The 24,425-nt window shown below is 47.3% G+C and overlaps 1 protein-coding gene across 4 annotated transcripts; it reads left to right on the top strand.

Moving 5' to 3' along the window:
- Nucleotides 1–10,615: 10,615 nt before the first annotated feature.
- Nucleotides 10,616–24,044, top strand: mocs2 (molybdenum cofactor synthesis 2). 4 transcript variants are annotated; one of them, XR_004329446.1, is made up of 7 exons: nucleotides 10,616–10,708; nucleotides 16,477–16,601; nucleotides 16,918–17,053; nucleotides 18,484–18,620; nucleotides 19,052–19,206; nucleotides 19,714–19,832; nucleotides 20,441–20,694. XR_004329446.1 is itself a non-coding variant. In XM_032508820.1 (4 exons), the coding sequence occupies exons 1-3, from the start codon at nucleotides 10,697–10,699 to the stop codon at nucleotides 17,042–17,044; spliced, it is 264 nt and encodes an 87-aa protein (XP_032364711.1). In that variant the 5' UTR covers nucleotides 10,616–10,696; the 3' UTR covers nucleotides 17,045–17,053; nucleotides 24,029–24,044. The 4 variants fall into 4 exon arrangements, 1 of the variants encoding a protein (XP_032364711.1); XR_004329445.1 differs by having other exon boundaries at nucleotides 18,503–18,620; XR_004329447.1 differs by lacking the exon at nucleotides 18,484–18,620.
- The last annotated feature ends 381 nt before the right edge of the window (nucleotides 24,045–24,425 follow it).

Genomic DNA, 24,425 nt, shown 5'->3' on the forward strand with positions numbered 1-24,425 from the left:
TATCAGAGGACAGAGAGGTAGCTATGGTTACCTGTTGTCAGCATACTATCAAGTCTACTAGGCAAAGGGCTGGGTGTACCGTTGTTCTCACACAAAACACGAACATATTCACTTAGAAAAATAAACCCAACCCTAACCCTTTATAGTGTTCATCAAAACAGACCTAACCCTGGTTAGAGACTAACCCTGACCCTGGTTAGAGACTAACCCTGACCCTGGTTAGAGACTAACCCTGACCCTGGTTAGAGACTAACCCTGGTTAGAGACTAACCCTGACCCTGGTTAGAGACTAACCCTGACCCTGGTTAGAGACTAACCCTGACCCTGGTTAGAGACTAACCCTGGTTAGAGACTAACCCTGACCCTGGTTAGAGACTAACCCTGACCCTGGTTAGAGACTAACCCTGGTTAAGACCCCCTGGGTTAGAGACTAACCCCCTGGTTAGAGACTAACCCTGACCCTGGTTAGAGACTAACCCTGGTTACTAACCCTGGGTTAGAGAACCCTGACCCTGACTAACCCTGACCCTGTTAGAGACTAACCCTGGTTAGAGACTAACCCTGACCCTGGTTAGAGACTAACCCTGACCCTGGTTAGAGACTAACCCTGGTTAGAGACTAACCCTGACCCTGGTTAGAGACTAACCCTGACCCTGGTTAGAGACTAACCCTGACCCTGGTTAGAGACTAACCCTGGTTAGAGACTAACCCTGACCCTGGTTAGAGACTAACCCTGGTTAGAGACTAACCATGACCCTGGTTAGACTAACCCTGGTTAGAGACAAACCCGACCCTGGTTAGAGACTAACCCTGGTTAGAGACTAACCCTGACCCTGGTTAGACTAACCCTGGTTAGAGACAAACCCTGACCCTGGTTAGAGACTAACCCTGGTTAGAGACTAACCCTGACCCTGGTTAGACTAACCCTGGTTAGAGACAAACCCTGACCCTGGTTAGAGACTAACCCTGGTTAGAGACTAACCCTGACCCTGGTTAGACTAACCCTGGTTAGAGACTAACCCTGACCCTGGTTAGACTAACCCTGGTTAGAGACTAACCCTGGTTAGAGACTAACCCTGACCCTGGTTAGAGACTAACCCTGACCCTGGTTAGAGGCTAGGTTGGAGACTAACCCTGGTTAGAGACTAACCCTGACCCTGGTTAGAGACTAACCCTGACCCTGGTTAGAGACTAACCCTGACCCTGGTTAGAGGCTAGGTTGGAGACTAACCCTGGTTAGAGACTAACCCTGACCCTGGTTAGACTAACCCTGACCCTGAATAGAGACTAACCCTAACCCTGGTTAGACTAACCCTGACCCTGGTTAGAGACTAGGTTAGAGACTAACCCTGACCCTGGTTAGAGACTAGGTTAGAGACTAACCCTGACCCTGGTTAGAGACTAGGTTAGAGACTAACCCTGACCCTGGTTAGAGACTAACCCTGACCCTGGTTAGAGACTAGGTTAGAGACTAACCCTGACCCTGGTTAGAGACTAACCCTGACCCTGGTTAGAGGCTAGGTAAGAGACTAACCCTAACCCTGGTTAGAGACTAGGTTAGAGACTAACCCTGACCCTGGTTAGAGAGTAGGTTAGAGACTGACCCTGGTTAGAGACTAACCCTGACCCTGGTTAGAGACTAACCCTGACCCTGGTTAGAGACTAGGTTAGAGACTAAGTTAGAGACTAACCCTAACCCTGGTTAGAGACTGACCCTGGTTAGAGACTAGGTTAGAGACTAACCCTGGTTAGAGACTAACCCTGGTTAGTGACTAGGTTAGAGACTAACCCTGGTTAGAGACTAGGTTAGAGACTAACACTGGTTAGAGACTAACCCTGACCCTGGTTAGAGATCAGGTTAGAGACTAACCCTAACCCTGACCCAACACCGAGCTAGATCCCAGCGATCCGACCGAGGGAAAGGGCTAGCAGCTAAATACGCTGGAAGCTCTTATGACAAACTCCCCAAGCTAGGACTCCGACCACAGACTGGAGACATAAACCCAGACCCCCACGATATCACAATCATAATAATACCTTTACTAGCCGCTAGCTAAACCACAGAATCCAGCGTCCCTCTCTAGTCCACCTGAAGCTAGCTGATGTCCTCCATCTCAGCTAAACCACAGAATCCAGCGTCCCTCTCTACTGCCCCCCCCCCGAAGCTAGCTGATGTCCTCCGTCTCAGCTAAACCCCAGAATCCAACGTCCCTCTCTAGTCCCCCTGAAGCTAGCTGATGTCCTCTGTCTCAGCTAAATCACAGAATCCAGCATCCCTCTCTTGTCCACTTGAAGCTAGCTGATGTCCTCCGTCTCAGCTAAACCACAGAATCCAACGTCCCTCTCTAGTCCACCTGAAGCTAGCTGATGTCCTCCGTCTCAGCTAAACCACAGAATCCAACGTCCCTCTCTAGTCCACCTGAAGCTAGCTGATGTCCTCCGTCTCAGCTAAACCACAGAATCCAGCGTCCCTCTCTAGTCCACCTGAAGCTAGCTGATGTCCTCCGTCTCAGCTAAACCACAGAATCCAGCGTCCCTCTCTAGTCCACCTGAAGCTAGCTGATGTCCTCCGTCTCAGCTAAACCACAGAATCCAGCGTCCCTCTCTAGTCCACCTGAAGCTAGCTGATGTCCTCCGTCTCAGCTAAACCACAGAATCCAGCGTCCAAACTGGGGTAACTCTCCTACGTGCAGCTAACAAGCGATCCCATTTGATTAATGCGTCCAATCACATTTTCCATGTATCTGCCTCTGTTCTCTTAAAGGAACAGGACCTTAACCATGTTTTTCTATTTTCTCTAAATGGACACGATATATAAGCAGTCTATTTCCTGAAATGCATAATGTGCTTGGAGACAATAAAGGAGAGTGCATGACTGTAACACACACACACACACACACACACACACACACACACACACACACACACACACACACACACACACGAACACACACACACTCACTCCCCCCCAAACGGTCCTGTACTTCAGAGGAGCCTGAACCTGATCGTCCTCCGGGTGGTGGTAGTCAGACTCTACAGGCCTGTCCCTCACAGTCGGACTCTACAGGCCTGTCCCTCACAGTCGGACTCTACAGGCCTGTCCCTCACAGTCAGACTCTACAGGCCCGTCCCTCACAGTCAGACACTACAGGCCTGTCCCTCACAGTCAGACTCTACAGGCCTGTCCCTCACAGTCGGACTCTACAGGCCTGTCCCTCACAGTCGGACTCTACAGGCCTGTCCCTCACAGTCAGACTCTACAGGCCTGTCCCTCACAGTCAGACTCTACAGGCCTGTCCCTCACAGTCAGACACTACAGGCCTGTCCCTCACAGTCAGACTCTACAGGCCTGTCCCTCACAGTCGGACTCTACAGGCCTGTCCCTCACAGTCGGACTCTACAGGCCTGTCCCTCATTTTGGTGTGTATATTAATAATATTTTTAGTGTAATTCATTTGTAATTATCATAACCAAGTTATCAAAATTTAGTTTTTTTCAGTTCATCTTTAACGTAGAACCCTGAGAACTTTAACGGTGTGTCTTTATTCTCAGGACTGCGTGACCATCGAGGGACCGGACACTGTCGTCCTGAAGGCTCCCAGGAGCTGTCAATCAAACCGGCAGAGCAACAAGTCCCTCCCACAAACGGCACAGAGGTTCACCTTCAGACAGGTAACTCTGACATCACCTGTCTGTCTGTCACACAGACCCAGCGTCACCATATGTAGAGACTGATGTTGCTGACCTGTCCTCATCTCCCCTGTTCCCTGTCTTGTTACCTGTCCCCTGTCTCCTGTCCAGTTACCTGTCCCCTGTCTGCTGTCTCCTGTCCTGTTACCTGTCTCCTGTCCGCTTTTACCTGTTCCCTGTCCCCCGTTACCTGTCCCCTGTTACCTGTGCAGGTGTTCGAGCCCGAGGCCAGTCAGAGGAAGGTGTTTGATGGGTCGGTGCGGGATTTGGTCCGGGACTTCCTGGGGGGGCGGAACTGTCTGGTCTTCACATACGGAGTCACCAACGCTGGAAAGACCTTCACCTTCCTCGGTCAGAAACGGTCTCTCTCTCGTTCTGCCTGTCTGTCTCTCGTTCTGCCTGTCTCTCTCTCATTCTGCCTGTCTGTCTCTCGTTCTGCCTGTCTCTCGTTCTGCCTGCCTGTCTCTCTCTCGTTCTGCCTGTCTCTCGTTCTGCCCGCCTGTCTCTCTCTCGTTCTGCCTGCCTCTCTCTCATTCTGCCTGTCTCTCTCTCATTCTGCCTGTCTCTCTCGCGTTCTGCCTGTCTCTCTCTCGCGTTCTGCCTGTCTCTCGTTCTGCCTGTCTCTCGTTCTGCCTGTCTCTCGTTCTGCCTGTCTCTCTCGCGTTCTGCCTGTCTCTCTCGCGTTCTGCCTGTCTCTCTCTCGCGTTCTGCCTGTCTCTCTCTCTCGCTTTCTGCCTGTCTCTCGTTCTGCCTGTCTCTCGTTCTGCCTGTCTCTCGTTCTGCCTGTCTCTCTCGCGTTCTGCCTGTCTCTCTCGCGTTCTGCCTCTCTCTCTCGCGTTCTGCCTCTCTCTCTCGCGTTCTGCCTGTCTCTCTCTCGCTTTCTGCCTGTCTCTCTCTCTCGCGTTCTGCCTGCCTGTCTCTCTCTCGTTCTGCCTGTCTCTTTCGCGTTCTGCCTGTCTCTCTCTTACAAACAGAACAACAGAACTTTCAAATATATTAACGTTAACGCCATCACTATGAAAATTGCTCAAATGAAAAAATATGATATTAATAATAATAATAATGATGGCACATGGGCTATATTGCACAGAGTCTTCTTTTAAAGTGTCCTTTATTTGTTTTAACGTCTGTCCCAGGTCCGGACCACGACCCGGGGCTGCTGCCGCGGTCTCTGGCGCTGATCTTTAACAGCGTTGAGGGACGTCTGGACGCCCCGGGAGACCTGAAGCCGCAGGGCTACCGAGACTACACCCGGCTGACCCCAGACCATCTGGCAGCCGAGACTACACCCGGCTGACCCCAGACCATCTGGCAGCCGAGACTACCTGGACCCTGCTGCGTCTGCTCCATGAGGTCAGACCAACATCTGGACACAATGTCTCACACTAGAGGGACACATCTGGACATAAGGTCTCACAGGACATGGACACATCTGGACTCAATGTCTCACAATGCAGGGAAACATCTGGACACAGTGTCTCAGAGTACAGGGAAACATCTGGATATAAGGTCTCACAATACAGATAACATCTGGACACAGTGTCTCACAATGCAGGGAAAAGTCTGGACACAATGTCTCACAGGACAGGGAAACGTCTGGACACAATGTCTCACAGGACAGGGAAACATCTGGACACAATGTCTCACAGGACAGGGAAACATCTGGACACAATGTCTCACAATACATATAACATCTGGACACCATGTCTAATAATACAAGTTGTAGATTTTTTAACTTTATTGTGGAATGTGAAGCGGTTATTTTGACTGCCTAATCTTATTTTCTTTTTATGTTGCTATAACAACGGTGTGCTGGTCTCGTCTCTGCAGAGCGATAAACGTCAGACGTCTGGAAGATCTACTTTTCTAGACGGTCAGTTTTTTTACTTTGGAGTCAGACCCTTTCAGAATAAAGGTCCCTCTATATTTTACCACATTCTTTAGTTTCTGACTGCTGGAAAGGGTTAGTCTAAAGTGTGTGTGTGTGTGTGTGTGTGTGTGTGTGTGTGTGTGTGTGTGTGTGTGTGTGTGTGTGTGTGTGTGTGTGTGTGTGTGGTGTGTGTGTGTGTTAAAGGTTGCAACGTTAAGGGAACGTTCCCCTGACGTTCTCTAAAGGTCGCAACGCTAAGGGAACGTTCCCCTAACGTTCTCTAAAGGTTGCAACGCTAAGGGAACGTTCCCCTGACGTTCTCTAAAGGTCGCAACGCTAAGGGAACGTTCCCCTAACGTTCTCTAAAGGTTGCAACGCTAAGGGAACGTTCTCTAAAGGTTGCAACGCTAAGGGAACGTTCCCCTAACGTTCTCTAAAGGTTGCAACGTTAAGGGAACGTTCCCCTGACGTTCTCTAAAGGTCGCAACGCTAAGGGAACGTTCCCCTAACGTTCTCTAAAGGTTGCAACGCTAAGGGAACGTTCTCTAAAGGTTGCAACGCTAAGGGAACGTTCCCCTAACGTTCTCTAAAGGTTGCAACGCTAAGGGAACGTTCCCCTGACGTTCTCTAAAGGTTGCAACGCTAAGGGAACGTTCCCCTAACGTTCTCTAAAGGTTGCAACGATAAGGGAAGGTTCCCCTAACGTTCTCTAAAGGTTGCAACGCTAAGGGAACGTTCTCTAAAGGTTGCAACGCTAAGGGAAGGTTCCCCTAACGTTCTCTAAAGGTTGCAACGCTAAGGGAACGTTCCCCTGACGTTTTCTAAAGGTTGCAACGCTAAGGGAACGTTCCCCTGACGTTCTCTAAAGGTTGCAATGCTAAGGGAACGTTCCCCTAACGTTCTCTAAAGGTTGCAACGCTAAGGGAACGTTCCCCTGACGTTCTCTAAAGGTTGCAACGCTAAGGGAACGTTCCCCTGACGTTCTCTAAAGGTTGCAACGCTAAGGGAACGTTCCCCTGACGTTCTCTAAAGGTTGCAACGCTAAGGGAACGTTCCCCTGACGTTCTCTAAAGGTTGCAACGCTAAGGGAACGTTCCCCTGACGTTCTCTAAAGGTTGCAACGCTAAGGGAACGTTCCCGTAAAGAAGTATTTTAAGGATTAGTAAAGGTCAGAGTATTACTGTGTTTTCAGAGGATAAAGAAGTATTTTTAATAAAGGTCAGAGTATTACTGTGTTTTCAGAGGATAAAGAAGGGTTAGTTTTCTCAGAACGGTGTTCCTGGTGTTCCTGGTGTTGTAGTAGCATTAGCATTAGCATTAGTAGCTGCTACACTAACTGAGAACAGAAGTATAGAGGAAGTAGAAGAACTGGGGGCAGAGTTCCTGGAGATGGTGGAACCGCTGAAGAAGGACCTGGAAGACATCAAGAGGACGAGTGAGACATTGGAGGAAGGACCAGCTGGTCTTCAGTCTGGACAGACTCCGAGAGACATGGAGGACCTTCAGAGGAGTCTGGGACGAGGTCCTGCAGAGAGAAGAGAGATCCTCATGTTGTCTGGTCTGTGGGGGTTGGGGACTGAGAAGATGAAGGAGATCATTATTGTCTTATATCATTTCTCACTAAATCTGCAGCTTCTGATATAAAACTTATATGGGGGGGGGGGGGGGGGGGGTAGCTCCGTCCTAGGGAGTTAAAGCTTCAGTAGGTAACTTTTGTAAAAATGTATTTTTGACATATTTGTTAAAACTGCCACTATGTCCTGACAGTAGAATATGAGACAGATAATCTGTGAAGAAATCAGCTCCTGTGTCTCCTCTCTGTGCTCCTGCTGCCACTTGCAGAAAAACACCGCTCCCGGTCAGAAACAGCCAATCAGAGCCAGGAGGAGGGTCTTAGCAGTGTCAATCACTCTCGTGTACGCGCTGCTCATACCCCTCCCCCCCCTGCTCAGACCCCTCCCCCCCCCTGCTCATACCCCTCACCCCCCCTGCTCATACCCTCCCCCCCCTCCCCCCTGCTCATACCCCTCCCTCCCCTGCTCATACCCCTCCCTCCCCTGCTCATACCCCTCCCCCCCTGCTCAGACCCCTCCCCCCCCTGCTCATACCCCTCCCCCTCACAGCGCGTAACAGCTCAAGATTGCTCGTGCACTGCAGCTGTGCTAATCGCGGAGAAACAACTTTTCAGGAAAACTGCCAATTTCTCGAGTGACACCTGCTCAGAAAACAAAGACGGGCAAACAGAAGAAGACCGATGATGAAAAGCGAGCTAAAAAGAAAGAATTAAACCGAGCCCGAAATAAAACGAGGGTCAACATCGAAGCGGCTTTTCAGAGGTGGAGGGAGCTACGCCTCCTGAAAGGAGTCAACTCGGATTCAGAGCTAGCGTTAGCCACATTTCTGCTCGACATGTAAGTATCCCTGCTTGATTTGTTTCATTTTTGAAGAACACAACTAAGATATTGATGGTTGCTGTATCACTGGTGATAGCGCAAATCTCATTTAACTCTGTAGCTTGTTGCTAAATCTTACAGTTAGCTTGTTAGCTTGTAGCACAGCAGGACTGTTGTAGCAGGTGAAGATTAACTTTACCTGCTAACTCCTTCACCCTCAGTATAAGTAATATTGTTTCGATGCCTACATAAAGCCAAAAGGTGTTTTTGTCGATCACAATAACTGTAGCTATGGTTAAACTACTTTAATTGTGCGCTGTCCCTGTCAACGTTTGGCAAGGCCGACTTCTACTTTTGATTATTTTTAATCATGTGTTCTTCCCCCTCAGGATGTAATTTGTAAATCAAATGTCTGACACACATTCTTTGTTCTCCTTCAACAGGTCGGACGTGGCCCGGACACAGAGGCACGGGAAGGAATCCTCTTCAGTCCAAATCTAAATGTTCAGGATTTCCTTGTGCAGGAGTACTTTGCAAAAAAAGCTGATTTATTTTACCCATATGCTAATAAAACCTAAGACATATTTCTAAGATGTTGTTATTCCTCGGCTCATTGAGCTTCCTCCCTGATTCATCATTCCTACTGAAGGTTTACTGTTTTAAATTGATCCAAAGGTAATTCAGTAATGTACTGTGTAACGTGCTACTTTTGTTCTCACAAATGAGCGATTACATGAAAAATCATTTTAAACCCTTTTATTGAAAATTTACAACACTTTTCATAAAAATATTTTAAATAAGCAAATTTTTTACATAAACTATACCCTCCTCAGAATAAATCCCCTGTACGGTCCATGAGGATGTGGAAAGCATCGGTGGCCCTGCTTACTAGCCCGCGCGTTCACGGCAGGCTCTGCTGTGGAGGAGGAGCTGTAGAGGGAGGAGCTGTAGAGGGAGGAGCTGTAGAGGGAGGAGCTGTGGAGGAGGAGCTGTAGAGGAGGAGCTGTAGAGGGAGGAGCTGTAGAGGGAGGAGCTGTAGAGGAGGAGCTGTGGAGGAGGAGCTGTAGAGGGAGGAGCTGTAGAGGGAGGAGCTGTAGAGGGAGGAGCTGTGGAGGGAGGAGCTGTGGAGGGGCGGCTGTAGAGGGAGGAGCTGTAGAGGGAGGAGCTGTAGAGGGAGGAGCTGTAGAGGGAGGAGCTGTAGAGGGAGGAGCTGTGGAGGGAGGAGCTGTGGAGGGGCGGCTGTAGAGGGAGGAGCTGTAGAGGGAGGAGCTGTAGAGGGAGGAGCTGTAGAGGGAGGAGCTGTAGAGGGAGGAGCTGTAGAGGGAGGAGCTGTAGAGGAGGAGCTGTAGAGGGAGGAGCTGTAGAGGGAGGAGCTGTAGAGGGAGGAGCTGTGGAGGGAGGAGCTGTGGAGGGAGGAGCTGTAGAGGGAGGAGCTGTAGAGGGAGGAGCTGTAGAGGGAGGAGCTGTAGAGGGAGGAGCTGTGGAGGGGAGCTGTAGAGGGCGGCTGTAGAGGGAGGAGCTGTAGAGGAAGGAGCTGTGGAGGGAGGAGCTGTAGAGGAAGGAGCTGTGGAGGGGCGGCTGTAGAGGGAGGAGCTGTAGAGGAAGGAGCTGTGGAGGGAGGAGCTGTAGAGGAAGGAGCTGTGGAGGGGCGGCTGTAGAGGGAGGAGCTGTGGAGGAGAGCTGTGGAGGGGGCTGTAGAGGAAGGAGCTGTGGAGGAGGAGCTGTGGAGGAGGAGCTTGTGGAGGGGCTGTGAGGGAGGAGCTGTGGAGGGAGGCTGTGGAGGAGGAGCTGTGGAGGGAGGAGCTGTAGAGGGAGAGCGTGGGGAGGAGCTGTAGAGGGCGCTGTAGAGGGAGAGCTGTAGAGGAAGGAGCTGTGGAGGGAGGAGCTGTAGAGGAAGGAGCTGTGGAGGGCGGCTGTAGAGGGAGCTGTAGAGGAAGGAGCTGTGGAGGGAGGAGCTGTAGAGGAAGGAGCTGTGGAGGGGCGGCTGTGAGGGAGGAGCTGTGGAGGGAGGAGCTGTGGAGGGGGGCTGTAGAGGAAGGAGCTGTGGAGGGAGGAGCTGTGGAGGGAGGAGCTGTGGAGGGGGGCTGAGAGGGAGGAGCTTGGAGGGAGGAGCTGTGGAGGGAGCTGTGGAGGAGGAGCTGTAGAGAAGGAGCTGTGGAGGAGGAGCTGTAGAGGGAGGAGCTGTGGAGGGAGGAGCTTGGAGGGGGGGCTGTGGAGGGGTGGCTGTAGAGGAAGGAGCTGTGAGGGGAGCTGTAGAGGGAGGAGCTGTGGAGGAGAGCTGTGGAGGGGGGCTGTAGCGCAGCAGAGAGCAAGGGGGAGGGACCTGTAAGGTGTGCTTGTTCAAATTTTTTGGCTAAGTCCACGTTTACTCAGAACTCCCTACTGCAGCTTTAAGTTCTCTCAACACACACACACACACACACACACACTAATTTACAGATAGAGCAGGTCTAGATCACTCTATATATTTACTATATCTACAGCATTTTAACGCCTAAATTATGTATTTCATGTATATTAACATCATGTTACACATTGTTGAACTTCTTGTGTTCATTAAATAAAGTTTTTATAAAGATTAGTGGTGGTTGTTACACGCTCCCGTCACAAGATGGCGGCGGGCGCCTTCAAGCTCCGGAGAGAGAAGGTGAAGAAGAAGAGAAGAAGAGGGGGGGGGGGGGCAGTCAGCTGGTCAACACACAGGAAACTTCCTCCACATGTTCAGCGACCTGCACGCGCCTTCATGACGGCCAAGGTGAGTTCAGGATGAGAACACCAGCTCGTTGTTCACGGCGGGAGAGAGGCGCCAGGGTCCGTTCACGTTTCCGCTTCCTTTAACAGCGCGGTGCGCGTCCACGAGCGCGACCTGCGTCTCCAGGTGGAGGAAACAAACGGCCGGAAAAGGTGGTGCGCGAGGGTCAGGTGGCAGAGATATGGGCGCCGAATTGAAGCTGGATTATGGTTTAATGATAGGAGCAAGTTCGCCTTGGTTCAGATAAATATTATGTTGGTAACAAGTAAGAAATGTTTAAAATGGGAGACTTCGGTACGGAGACTGGCTGCAGCGGGAGGAGCATGTCTGATCCCTCGTGACAGACACGAGGAGGCGGTCCCGGACCTTCGACCCAGACCGGTCCCCTCCACCCGGACCGTGTCCCCTCCACCCGGCCCGTGTCCCCTCCACCCGGCCCGTGTCCCCTCCACCAGGACCGTGTCCCCTCCACCAGACCGTGTCCCCTCCACCCGGACCGTGTCCCCTCAACCAGACCGTGTCCCCTCCACCAGACCGTGTCCCCTCCACCAGACCGTGTCCCCTCAACCAGACCGTGTCCCCTCCACCCAGACCGTGTCCCCTCAACCAGACCGTGTCCCCTCCACCGGGACCGGGACAGTCCGTTAGACCTTAGACTATCATATTATTATATTAATATTAGACTGTAGGCCTGTTATTAATATTAACATATTAACAGGGTGTTGTGTTCCAGCCGAGTTCAGAACTGACACGTGACTGGTTAACAACCTTTTTAAAGGAGTCTCTCCCTCCTCAAATATATAAATAATATAAATATATAAATAATACAAATAATATAAATACATATATAATATAAATATATAAATAATACAAATAATATAAATACATAAATAATATAAATATATAAATAATATAAATACATAAATAATATAAAATATAATATTAAATAATATAAATATATAAAAATATAAATATAAATATATAAATACATAAATAATATAAATATATAAATAATATAAATATATAAATAATATATAATATAATATATAAATAATATAAATATATAAATAATATAAATAATATAAATATATAAATAATATAAATATATAAATATATAAATAATATAAATACATAAATCATATAAATATATAAATAATATAAATTATATTAATATATAAATTAAATATAAATAATAGCTATAATAATATATAATAATATAAATTATAAATAATATAAATATTAAATAATATAAAAATATAAATATATAAATAATATAATAATACAAATAATATAAATAATATAAATAATAATAATATAAATATATAAATAATATAAATTATATAAATTATAAATTATAAATATATAAATTATATAAATAGTATAAATATAAATAATATAATATATAATAATATAAATATATAATATAAATATATAAATTATATAAATATATAAATAATATAAATAATATAAATATATAAATATATAAAATAATATAATAATATAAATATAAATATATAAATTAGGGCTGTCAAATGATTAACATTTTAAATCAAATTAATCAGAATTTTCAGTGGATTAATCAGGATTAATCACTATTTGCAATTACCCTGAATCCTACCATTTTTTCTGAAATGCATACCAAAATAAATAACAGGACAGATATCATTTCATATTATGTCTGTTTATTAACACAGCCAAATAATGGTGGTTTAAATCAAGCTGAAACATACACACCATAATATTGGTCTTTGTAATGTCCCATCGCTTCCTCTTTGGCGTTCCTCTTAACCAGGATGTAGTTTACAGTCTTCAATGGAACAGAAAGCAATACATGTAGTCAAATCATAACAGTGGCCTTCCACATTTTTGCCCAATTTGAGTCATCTGTTGCGTTTTTATGTGGAAAAAAACATTTTCAATAAAACTTTTAAATCAAACCAAAGAACAATCTATCACCTTTTCCTCCCTTCTTTAATCCCGTTGCTAACTACTAGAACATGTTGCACTGGACCTGGTCTCTTTGTTTGGACGTCACCTTTCTAATCCACTGAGCTTCATCATCTCTCAGCCAGTCGCTGAGCCAAACTAACTTGTTCCCATTTTCTGAAAGTAAAGCTGAGCTTTCCTTGTTCACAACGGGACCTGCTACTGAGAAAAGCCGTTCACAGGGAACAGTGGTTCCAGGAGATGTTTGTGAGCTAGTGAGACCAGCTTCTCATGGGCTCCTGAATGAGATGCCCACCCCCTCAACGGCCAGTCCTCCAGTTTAATGGTGGGCTCTGCTCTGTACCTCTGGATGGCAGGTTGGACCTCTTCATCTTCTGATTCTGAATCGGAGTCCATTTGTAGAAGGCTGATTTTCTTCCTGGGTGGCCCATCATCATGTGTCTGTGAAGACCTTCTGGGGGATTCTTGTTGCAGCATCCCTTCAAGTGTGGTCCACACCTCTTCCCTGTCCGTCTTGGGCGTTTCAAGTCTTTGAAACGAGGATCCAAAACTGTAGCAATCTGGAGCCATGCATGGTTGAGCTGTTCTTGACGGGATGCTAGGTCCTCCTTGAACTTGGTCTTGAATCTCACCACATATGCAGGGTCCTCATCACAGGTGGCAGAGAGAAGGTAGTACCACAGAACAGGAGACGTAGGCCTCTCCACCCAGGAGCTCAGAAACACACACACACTCATGCACACAGAGACAGTGTATTATTAGAACAGTGGTTATCAACATAGTATTATTATTATTATTATTATTATTATCATCATCATTATTATTTTTTACATACATACATGTTATTGATATTTGACTAATCATTCCAGAAAATAATCAAAGCCATGTTATTTGCTAAGTTCCAGACTGATTTACCTGCATGGCTCTAGAAGGGTCTCCAGCCTCTGTTGGCTGAACCAGTTTGTGCTCCTGATGGTCCAGGGCTGCGATCACAGCCTCTTTCTTTCTGCTCACGCGCTTGACCATTTCCAGCGTCGAATTCCAACGTGTTGGAACATTCTGGATCCATGGCTCGTTCTTCTGTTCCAGGTGACTTGTTGTGCTTGAAGCTCCGCAGCATTTGCTGGGCTGTGCTTAAAATGGCCGACAACTTTGCGAGCCTCGGCCGAAGCATTTACAAAGCCGCTGTCAGCAAGACTCACCGTGACACTTCTCTGCACCGTGTGAGCGACACGGGTCATGTGTTCATAGCGTGTAAGTCGAATTGCGGCAACCATGTTGCGTGCACTGTCAGTCCCAATGGTTGTCGTCTTGCCCTCGATGTCGTCTTGCCCTCGATGTCGTCTTGCCCTCGATGTCGTCTTGCCCTCGATGTCGTCTTGCCCTCGATGTCGTCTTGTCCTCGATGTCGTCTTGCCCTCGATGTCGTCTTGCCCTCGATGTCGTCTTGCCCTCGATGTCCCACTCACGTGCAACAGGAAGGAACTGGTCTTCACAAGCCTCCGCTAAATCACACTCCTCGGTTTTTAATATAGTCAGCGCAAAAGACTTCAGTTCCCACGTGTCCCTGATGAAATGCGCCGTTACTCCGAGGTAACTGTTGTTGCTCTCTGAGGTCCAGTGGTCTCCTGTCAGGGCGATATGATTTACTTGAGCCAAGACCTCTTTCCTTTGTTCTTCTTCGTTTTCATAGAGCTCGTGGATTTTCGTCATAACCGTGTCTCTTGACGGGGGCTTAGAGGACGAGTCCTGAGACGCCACTCGCAAAACATCAAGGAAACCCGAGTCTTCTACAATGCTAATGGGTCTACAATCCTTTGCAATCCATTTTGCTTTTGTGTTGGTCAGATGATCTGAGGTTGATTTAGTTGATGGCCTGGGAACATTCAGCGTGGTCTGGACCCGACGGCCCAGCACACGCATGTCTGCCGTTGCCATGGCACCTGAAACTCCTTGTTACAAATCTTGCAAATAACCTTGTACTTGTTACCTGTCCCATCATCATCCTTTTTATACTTGAATCCGTCAATAGGCTCACCTTGCTCACCTTGCTCACCTTGCTCACCTTGCTCACCTTGCTCACTCTGCTCACTCTGCTCACCTTGCTCACCTTGCTCACCTTGCTCACTCTGCTCACCTTGCTCACTCTGCTCACCTTGCTCACCTTGCTCACCTTGCTCACTCTGCTCACCTTGCTCACCTTGCTCACCTTGCTCACCTTGCTCACCTTGCTCACTCTGCTCACCTTGCTCACCTTGCTCACCTTGCTCACCTTGCTCACTCTCTCCCTGCTCACCTTGCTCACCTTGCTCACCTTTCTCACCTTGCCACTCTGCTCACCTTGCTCACCTTGCTCACCTTGCTCCATCTCGCCTCGAGCTCCCGACCACTTTCCTGACCTGAATAATTTGTCACACTGCGCATGCGTGAAATGCGTTAAAAAAATGACGTAATTAACAACAAACAACTAATTAACGTCGTTAACGCACTATTTTTGACAGCCCTAATATATATATAAATAATATAAATATATAAATATAAATAATATAAATAATAACGTCTGCATATTTATGGGGGGGGGCTGATGATCTCTGAGCTGTATGACATCATCACAAAATCCCAAATATCAGCAGATGATCAACGTCTACAGCTGTTTCCCTGTTGCCATGGGAACGTTATGAAGTGACGTAAATACGCAACAAGACAACGAGTCTCCCTCAGTCCTCCGTCATCGCGTAAAATACCCCCCCAGGTGTTCTTCTTCAGGTGTTCCTCTTCAGGTGTTCTTCTTCAGGTGTTCTTCTTCAGGTGTTCTTCTTCTTCAGGTGTTCTTCTTCAGGTGTTCTTCTTCTTCAGGTGTTCTTCTTCTTCAGGTGTTCTTCTTCTTCAGGTGTTCTTCTTCTTCTTCAGGTGTTCTTCTTCAGGTGTTCTTCTTCTTCAGGTGTTCTTCTTCTTCTTCAGGTGTTCTTCTTCTTCTTCAGGTGTTCTTCTTCAGGTGTTCTTCTTCAGGTGTTCTTCTTCTTCAGGTGTTCTTCTTCAGGTGTTCTTCTTCAGGTGTTCTTCTTCAGGTGTTCTTCTTCTTCAGGTGTTCTTCTTCTTCTTCAGGTGTTCTTCTTCTTCAGGTGTTCTTCTTCTTCAGGTGTTCTTCTTCAGGTGTTCTTCTTCTTCAGTGTTCTTCTTCTTCTTCAGGTGTTCTTCTTCTTCTTCAGGTGTTCTTCTTCTCCAGGTGTTCTTCTTCAGGTGTTCTTCTTCTTCTTCAGGTCTTCTTCTTCAGGTGTTCTTCTTCAGGTGTTCTTCTTCTTCAGGTGTTCTTCTTCTTCGTCAGGTGTTCGTCTTCTTCTTCAGGTGTTCTTCTTCTTCAGGTGTTCTTCTTCTTCTTCTTCTTCTTCAGGTGTTCTTCTTCTTCAGTGTTCTTCTTCTTCTTCAGGTGTTCTTCTTCAGGTGTTCTTCCTCTTCAGGTGTTCTTCTTCAGGTGTTCTTCCTCTTCAGGTGTTCTTCTTCAGTGTTCTTCTTCTTCTTCAGGTGTTCTTCTTCTTCAGGTGTTCTTCTTCAGGTGTTCTTCTTCTTCAGGTGTTCTTCTTCTTCAGGTGTTCTTCTTCAGTGTTCTTCTTCTTCAGGTGTTCTTCTTCTTCAGGTGTTCTTCTTCTTCAGGTGTTCTTCTTCTTCTTCAGGTGTTCTTCTTCAGGTGTTCTTCTTCTTCTTCAGGTGTTCTTCTTCTTCAGGTGTTCTTCTTCAGGTGTTCTTCTTCTTCTTCAGATGTTCTTCAGGTGTTCTTCTTCAGGTGATGCTGTTGTTCTTCTTCAGGTGTTCTTCTTCTTCTTCAGGTGTTGCTGTTGTTCTTCGCTAAGAGCGCCGAGCTGACTGGACTGAAGCAGGAAGAGGCTGTTGCCGTGCCAACACCAATCAGCAGCCGGGACCTTTGGACACTGTTGCTACGGCGACACCCGAGGTACCGCAACACTCAGCGAGGTTTAAAATGCAGAAGAAGAAACATAAATAAAAAGATAAAGTGTGTGTGTGTGTGTCTGTGTGTGTGTGTGTGTGTCTGCGTGTGTGTCTGCGTCTGCGTGTGTGTGTGTGTGTGGTGTGTGTGTGTGTGTTTGTGGTGTCTCTCTGTGTGTGTGTGTTGGTGTGTGTGTGTGGTGTGTCTCTCTGTGTGTGTGTGTGTGTGTGTGTGTGTGTGGTGTGTGTGTGTGTGTGTGTGTGTCTTCTCTCTGTGTGTGCGTGTGTGTGTCTGCGTGCTGGTGTGTGTGTGTGTGTTTTAGACTCTCCGTCCTGCAGGATCAGGTGGTGTTGGCGGTGCGTCATCAGTACGTTGCCATCGGCGACCAGGTGGTGACTCTGGGAGACGGGGACGAGGTTGCCGTGGTACCGCCGCTCAGCGGAGGCTAGAGTCACGCGGTAAACAGAGATAGTAGAGAAGAGAGTTCTCACTCTGGAGAGGAGGATGATGAGGAGGAGGATGATGATGATGAGGATGATGATGATGGGAGGATGAGGAGGATGATGATGAGGATGATGATGATGAGATGATGATGATGATGATGATGAGAGGAGAGGATGAGGAGGATGAGGAGGATGATGAGGAGAGATGAGGAGGATGATGATGAGGATGAGGAGGATGATGATGATGAGATGATGAGGAGGATGATGATGATGAGGAGGAGGAGGAGATGATGATAGGATGATGATGATGATGATGATGATGATGAGGAGGAGGAGGATGGATGGATGATGATGATGATGATGATGATGATGAGGAGGATGATGATGATGATGAGGATGAGGAGGATGATGATGATGATGATGATGAGGAGGATGATGAGGAGGATGAGGAGGATGATGATGATGAGGAGGATGATGAGGAGGATGATGATGATGAGGAGGATGATGATGATGAGGATGATGATGATGAGGAGGAGGAGGATGATGAGGATGATGATGAGGAGGATGATGATGATGATGAGGATGAGGAGGATGATGAGGAGGATGATGATGATGAGGAGGAGGAGGATGATGAGGAGGATGATGATGATGATGAGGAGGAGGAGGATGATGAGGAGGATGATGAGGAGGATGATGAGGATGATGATGAGGAGGATGATGATGATGATGAGGAGGAGGATGAGGATGATGATGATGAGGAGGATGATGAGGAGGATGATGAGGAGTGAGGATGATGAGGATGATGATGAGGAGGATGATGAGGAGGATGAGGAGGAGGAGGAGGATGATGATGAGGATGATGATGATGATGATGATGATGATGAGGAGGAGGATGATGATGAGGATGAGGAGGATGAGGAGGATGATGAGGAGGATGATGATGATGAGGAGGATGATGATGATGAGGATGAGGAGGATGATGAGTGAGGATGATGATGATGAGGAGGATGATGATGATGAGGATGATGATGATGAGGATGATGATGAGGAGGAGGAGGAGGAGGAGGATTATGAGGATGATGATGAGGAGGATGATGATGAGGATGAGGAGGATGATGAGGAGGATGATGATGATGAGGAGGAGGAGGATGATGAGGAGGATGATGATGTGATGAGAGGAGTGAGGATGATGAATGGAGGATGATGAGGAGGATGAGGATGATGAGGATGATGATGAGGAGGATGATGAGGAGGATGATGATGATGATGAGGATGAGGAGGATGATGATGAGGATGAGGAGGATGATGAGGAGGATGAGGATGATGAGGAGGATGATGATGAGGAGGATGAGGATGATGATGAGGATGATGATGATGATGATGATGATGAGGATGAGGAGGATGATGAGGAGGATGATGATGATGAGGAGGATGATGATGATGAGGATGATTTCTTCCTCTCAGATGGCCGAGTCGGAGGAGCGGCGAGACGTCTTCAAGCTGAGCCGTGATTGGCTGTCCGTACAGGAAGTGGTGGACTCCGTCAGCAGTGCTTCCTGTGGAGCCATTTCTGTTTTTATAGGTTCATTTAATATAATTAATTAATTAATTAATATTTCTCTCAGACATTAGTTTCACAAATATTTAACATCTAGTGTGTGTGTCTCTCTGTGTGTGTGTGTGTGTGTGTGTGTGTGTTGTGGTGTGTCTGTGTGTGTGTGTCTCTGTGTGTGTGTGTGTGTTGTGTGTGTGTTGTGTGTGTCTGTGTGTGTGTGTGTGTGTGTGTTGTGTTGTGTGTGTGTGTGTGTGTGTCTGTGTGTGGGTGTGTCTCTGTGTCTGTGTGTGTGTGTCTGTGTCTGTGTGTGTGTGTGTGTGTGTGTGTGTGTGTGTGTGTGTCTGTGTGTGTGTGTGTGTGTCTGTGTCTGTGTCTGTGTGGTGTGTGTGTGTGTGTGTGTGTGTCTGTGTGTCTGTGTGTGTGTGTGGTGTGTGTGTCTGTGTGTGTGTGTGTGGTAGGAACGACCCGAGGACGAGGTTGACAGCAGGAAGGTGATTGGTCTGGAGTACGAGGCGTACGAGCCCATGGCCCAATCAGAGTTCAGGAAGCTGTGTGATGACATCAGAGGGCGCTGGCCAACCGTGACGCACGTCTGTGTTCACCACCGGCTCGGGTGAGGCGGCGTGTTGCTATGGTTACCGTGGTGGTGTGTCCCAGCTGATAGTCAGCTGATTATCAACAGTTCCTCATCACACCACACACACACACACAAAGACACACACACACACAGAGACACCACACACACACACACAGACAGAACACACCCACACACCGACACACACAACACACACACAAAGACACACCACACACAGAGACACACACACACACACACAGACAGACACACACACAAGAGACACACACACACCACACCATAGACACACACACGCACACAGAGACAGACACACACACAGAGACACCACACACACAGAGACACACACACACACACACATACACACACACCACACACCACACAGAGATACACACACACACAACCCAGACACACACACACACACAGACACACACACAGAGAGACACCAACCACACACACCACACACACCCATACACACAGAGAACACACACACACACAGCCCCCCCCCTGACGGTGAACTTCCTGTCTCAGGTGGGTAAGGTGGGAGAGGCCAGTGTTGTCATGGCTCTCGTCTCCTCACCGGCAGTACGGTCAGCAGGCGATCCAGCACTGCATCACCCGCTGAAGGTCCAGGTCCCCATCTGAAGAAGGTAACAACACACACATACTACACACTACACAGAGACACACACCACACACACACACATACTACAACCTACACAGAGACACACACACACACACATACACACACACACAACAGAACACACACACACCACACACACACCAGAGACACACACACACACAACACACACACCCTACACACACAACACACCCACACCAGAGACACACACACCACATACTACACACTACACAGAGACACACACATACCACACACACCCACAGAGACACACACCACACCACACACACACACACTACACACTACACACACTACACACACACACTACACAGACACACACACACACACACACAGAGAAACACACACACACACACACAAACCCACACACACACACACCACACACTACACACTACACACACACACAGAGACACACACACACACAGAGACACCTACACACCCACACACACACACACACACTACACACACACCCACCCACACACACTCACTACACACACACACACACCACACACACAGAGACACATACACACACACACACACGTTATTCGTGTTATTATTGATGTTATTGATGTTTTTGTTGATGTTGTTGTTGTTGATGGACAGGAAGTGTACGACACCGAGGAGTCGAGCTGGAAGGAGAACGCTGAGTGTTGGTGGGCCGCGCACAACAAACTTCCTCCTGACACACAACTCTAGACACACAACTCTAGACACACAACTCTAGACACACAACTCTAGAAACACAACACAGACACACACTACAGACGCACAAGTCTAGACACACAACACAGACACACAACACAGACACACAACACAGACGCACAACTCTAGACACACAACACAGACACACAACTCTAGATTATTAACAGCTAGAGCTGCAACCAGCCTTCATCTTCACGCTGAATTAATGTCTGGATGAAGACTGTGTGTGTGTGTGTGTGTGTGTGTCTTTGTCTCTGTGTGTGTCTCTGTGTGTGGTGTGTGTGTGTGTGGGTGGGTGTGTGTGTTGTGTGTGTGTGTGTGTGTGTGTGTGTGTGTGTGTGTAATCTGTAATCAGTATGAAGGGGAACTATTTCCGATGGAACATCAGATAAAATATTACCTGTTCCTCTGACTCACCTGTGTGGGCGGAGCTTATCAGGTGATGTCATCGAATAGATTCTGAACAGCTGTTCCCCACTCAGCTTCTCACACGTCGCTAATTTAATCACGTGTAGTATCCACACTCACTAATTACTTTAAATTGTATTATGAGTCCATTTAAAAGTGTATTAAGTGAAACATAAAGCCAATAAACTAGTGTGTAAAATGTTTTTGTCTAATCTTTATTTATAAAACTCTTGAAGAAAATTAAATTCTTGCCTTCACTTTTAAGATAAAACAGCCCGAAATCTCCATCCCCAAACGCACCAGACTCCATGTAAATAATCAGCACTTTTAGTGTGCATAGAGCAGCATATCTCCACCAGACTCCATGTAAATAATCACTACTTTTAGCGTGTATAGAGCAGCATATCTCCACCAGACTCCATGTAACATAATCACTACTTTTAGCGTGTATAGAGCAGCATATCTCCACCAGACACCATGTAAATATCACTACTTTTAGCGTGTAGAGGCAGCATATCTCCACCAGACTCCATGTAAATATCACTACTTTTAGCGTGTATAGAGCAGCATATCTCCACCAGACTCCATGTAATAATCACTACTTTTAGCGGTATAGAGCAGCATATCTCCACCAGACTCCATGTAAATAATCACTGACTTTTAGCGTGTATAGAGCAGCATATCTTCACCAGACTCCATGTAAATTCACTACTTTTAGTGTGTATAGAGCAGAATATCTCCACCAGACTCCATGTAAATAATCACTACTTTTAGCGTGTATAGAGCAGCATATCTCCACCAGACTCCATGTAATAATCACTACTTTAGCGGTATAGAGGCATATCTCCACCAGACTCCTGTAAATAATCACTACTTTTAGCCTGTATAGAGCAGCATATCTTCTTGTTAAAAACACTTCAATTTGTTTTTAAATGCTATGAAATTGAATAAGACGCCCGAAAATTATTGAAAGTAGAGATTTGTATTTGTCAATGAGCGTTGTGTGGAATCAATCATATTATTTTGGGGATTCAAAAATAACGATATAGGACAACATGAAGACAACATGAGGACAACATGAAGACAACATGAGGACAACATGAAGACAACATGAAGACAACATGAAGACATGAGGACAACATGAGGACAACATGAAGACAACATGAAGACAACATGTGGACAACATGAGGACAACATGAGGACAACATGAGGACAACATGATTACAACATGAAGACAACATGAAACAACATGAGGACAACATGAGGACAACATGAGGACAACATGAAGACAACATGAGGACAACATGAAGACAACATGAAGACAACATGAGGACAACATGAGGACAACATGAAGACAACATGAAGACAACATGAGGACAACATGAAGACAACATGAGGACAACATGAGGACAACATGAGGGTTAACTGAAGCTGATGTTGTTTTTCAAAAGCTTTTATTTTGAAGGATAGCGGAAGTGGCATGTTCGCTGATCAGTGCCCGTCCACAGTTGGTCAGCTGACCGACGGTCGGTCTGGTGACTGTCAAACCCGTGAAGGAGCACCGATTCCCGGACACCTGCTCCACCAGGCCGAGCCGGTCTCTGTGTCCCCGCTGAAGGAGCCTCTGAACCCGGACTGACTTTCTGACATCCCCCGCTGGACCCTGGACCCGGATCTTTGGTTAGACAAGCCGCGCTCGGAGCACCCGGACTCGGACCCTCGGCTGTGTGACCCCCCCCACCCCCCAGCCGGCCCCCGGCTCCGGCCCCCCCACTGACCGCCATGGACGTGCTGGATCTCGCCATGCAGGGACTGGCCGTGTTCGGCTTCATCCTCTTCTTCGTGCTGTGGCTGATGCACTTCATGTCCATCATCTATGTGTAAGCTAACATGCTAGCTACACAGCGGTTGATGCTAGCTAAAAGGGATACAGCTACGGCGACGACAGTTAATTTTAGGCCCCAAAACATTTCGTTAATTTTAGGATTCATATCGATATCTGGTAAAAACACTACTGCGTTTCCTGTGTGGCAGAATGTTATTAAATCTGGCTAGGTTTTGTGAGAAATAGCGTATATTTGCGTAACTTCCGGCCGCAGCTGTATCCCTTTTAACCACAACCGCTATTATGCTAACCTCAGCTAGCCGACCGTTAGCTGAGCGACGCTCCTGTTTCCTGCCTGTGTTTCTGCATCATTTGAATATTTTGTTTTTATTTGGGGATTAAACCTAAAAGAGCACAGGTTTAGCCCCCCTGCGGGGGGGGGGGGATGTGTGAAAGCCGGTAAAACCTCCGTGTCTGACGGGTTATCTGTTGGGCGTTTTCCTGGTTAACCGCTAGCCGGCTAGCTAGCTCCGGCAGTTAATTCCGCTCACCCCGGGATCCCCCTTAGCTCTTGGGAAACTAAATAATCAATTATTTACAGCTGGAAGATTAACTAAAAAAAATGTATTCACGACCAAGCTGAAATGTAGTTATTTGTAATTTTAGAGCAACGTCACAGCTCGGTTCCGTCACGGTTCGCTAGCTTTAATTTGCGGTTTCCGCCGAATCCCGTTTAAAAACGTAGATGATTTAATAATGTTTTGGTCGGCTGGCCGTGTCACAGCGGGGCTAGCATCAGCAACATGTCGGCCTGGGGGGGGGAGGACTCACTCACTCATTCGGCTTTCATCAAATCCACGTAGTAACCCCCGGTCCCGAATAATTAATATGATTACGTGTTACTAATACAGCGGATTAATGGATGTCCGACCGCCTCCGCCAACTTCAGACGGCGCAAACTACGCATACTTAACACTGTTATTGACATAAATGGCTACGAACTGTAGATTATCAGCCATGTTCTACAACCAACATCCGTGTTGTTATTTCCTCTGTAGTGAGTGACTTTATTTATGGAAATAATCAGGCGGCGTTAAAGTCACGCGTTCTGTGCAGGTGTTTGGTGCAGAGATGCTTGGTCGGGATACAGGTGTGGCGACATCAGGGTTTTTCCTGTTATTCTTTGGTGTGTGTGTGTGTGTGGTGTGTGTGTGTGTGTGTGTGTGTGTGTGTGAGAGAGAGAGAGAGAGAGAGAGAGTGTGTGTGTGTTGTAATGCTTGGTTGGGATAGGCCTGGTTATGTGGCAACATTATAGTTTTTCCAGTTCCTCTTTATCACAGAGTATCACAGGTGTGACTGTAGAGACGGATCCAGGTGTGACTGTAGAGACGGCTCCAGGTGTGACTGTAGAGACGGATCCAGGTGTGACTGTAGAGACGGATCCAGGTGTGACTGTAGAGACGGATCCAGGTGTGACTGTAGGGTCCAGGTGTGACTGTAGAGACGGCTCCAGGTGTGACTGTAGAGACGGCTCCAGGTGTGACTGTAGAGACGGCTCCAGGTGTGACTGTAGAGACGGATCCAGGTGTGACTGTAGAGACGGATCCAGGTGTGACTGTAGAGACGGATCCAGTGTTGACTGTAGAGACGGAT

The sequence above is a fragment of the Etheostoma spectabile genome, unplaced genomic scaffold (genome assembly GCF_008692095.1).
Source record: "Etheostoma spectabile isolate EspeVRDwgs_2016 unplaced genomic scaffold, UIUC_Espe_1.0 scaffold00009394, whole genome shotgun sequence".
NCBI classification, from domain to species: Eukaryota; Metazoa; Chordata; class Actinopteri; order Perciformes; family Percidae; genus Etheostoma; species Etheostoma spectabile.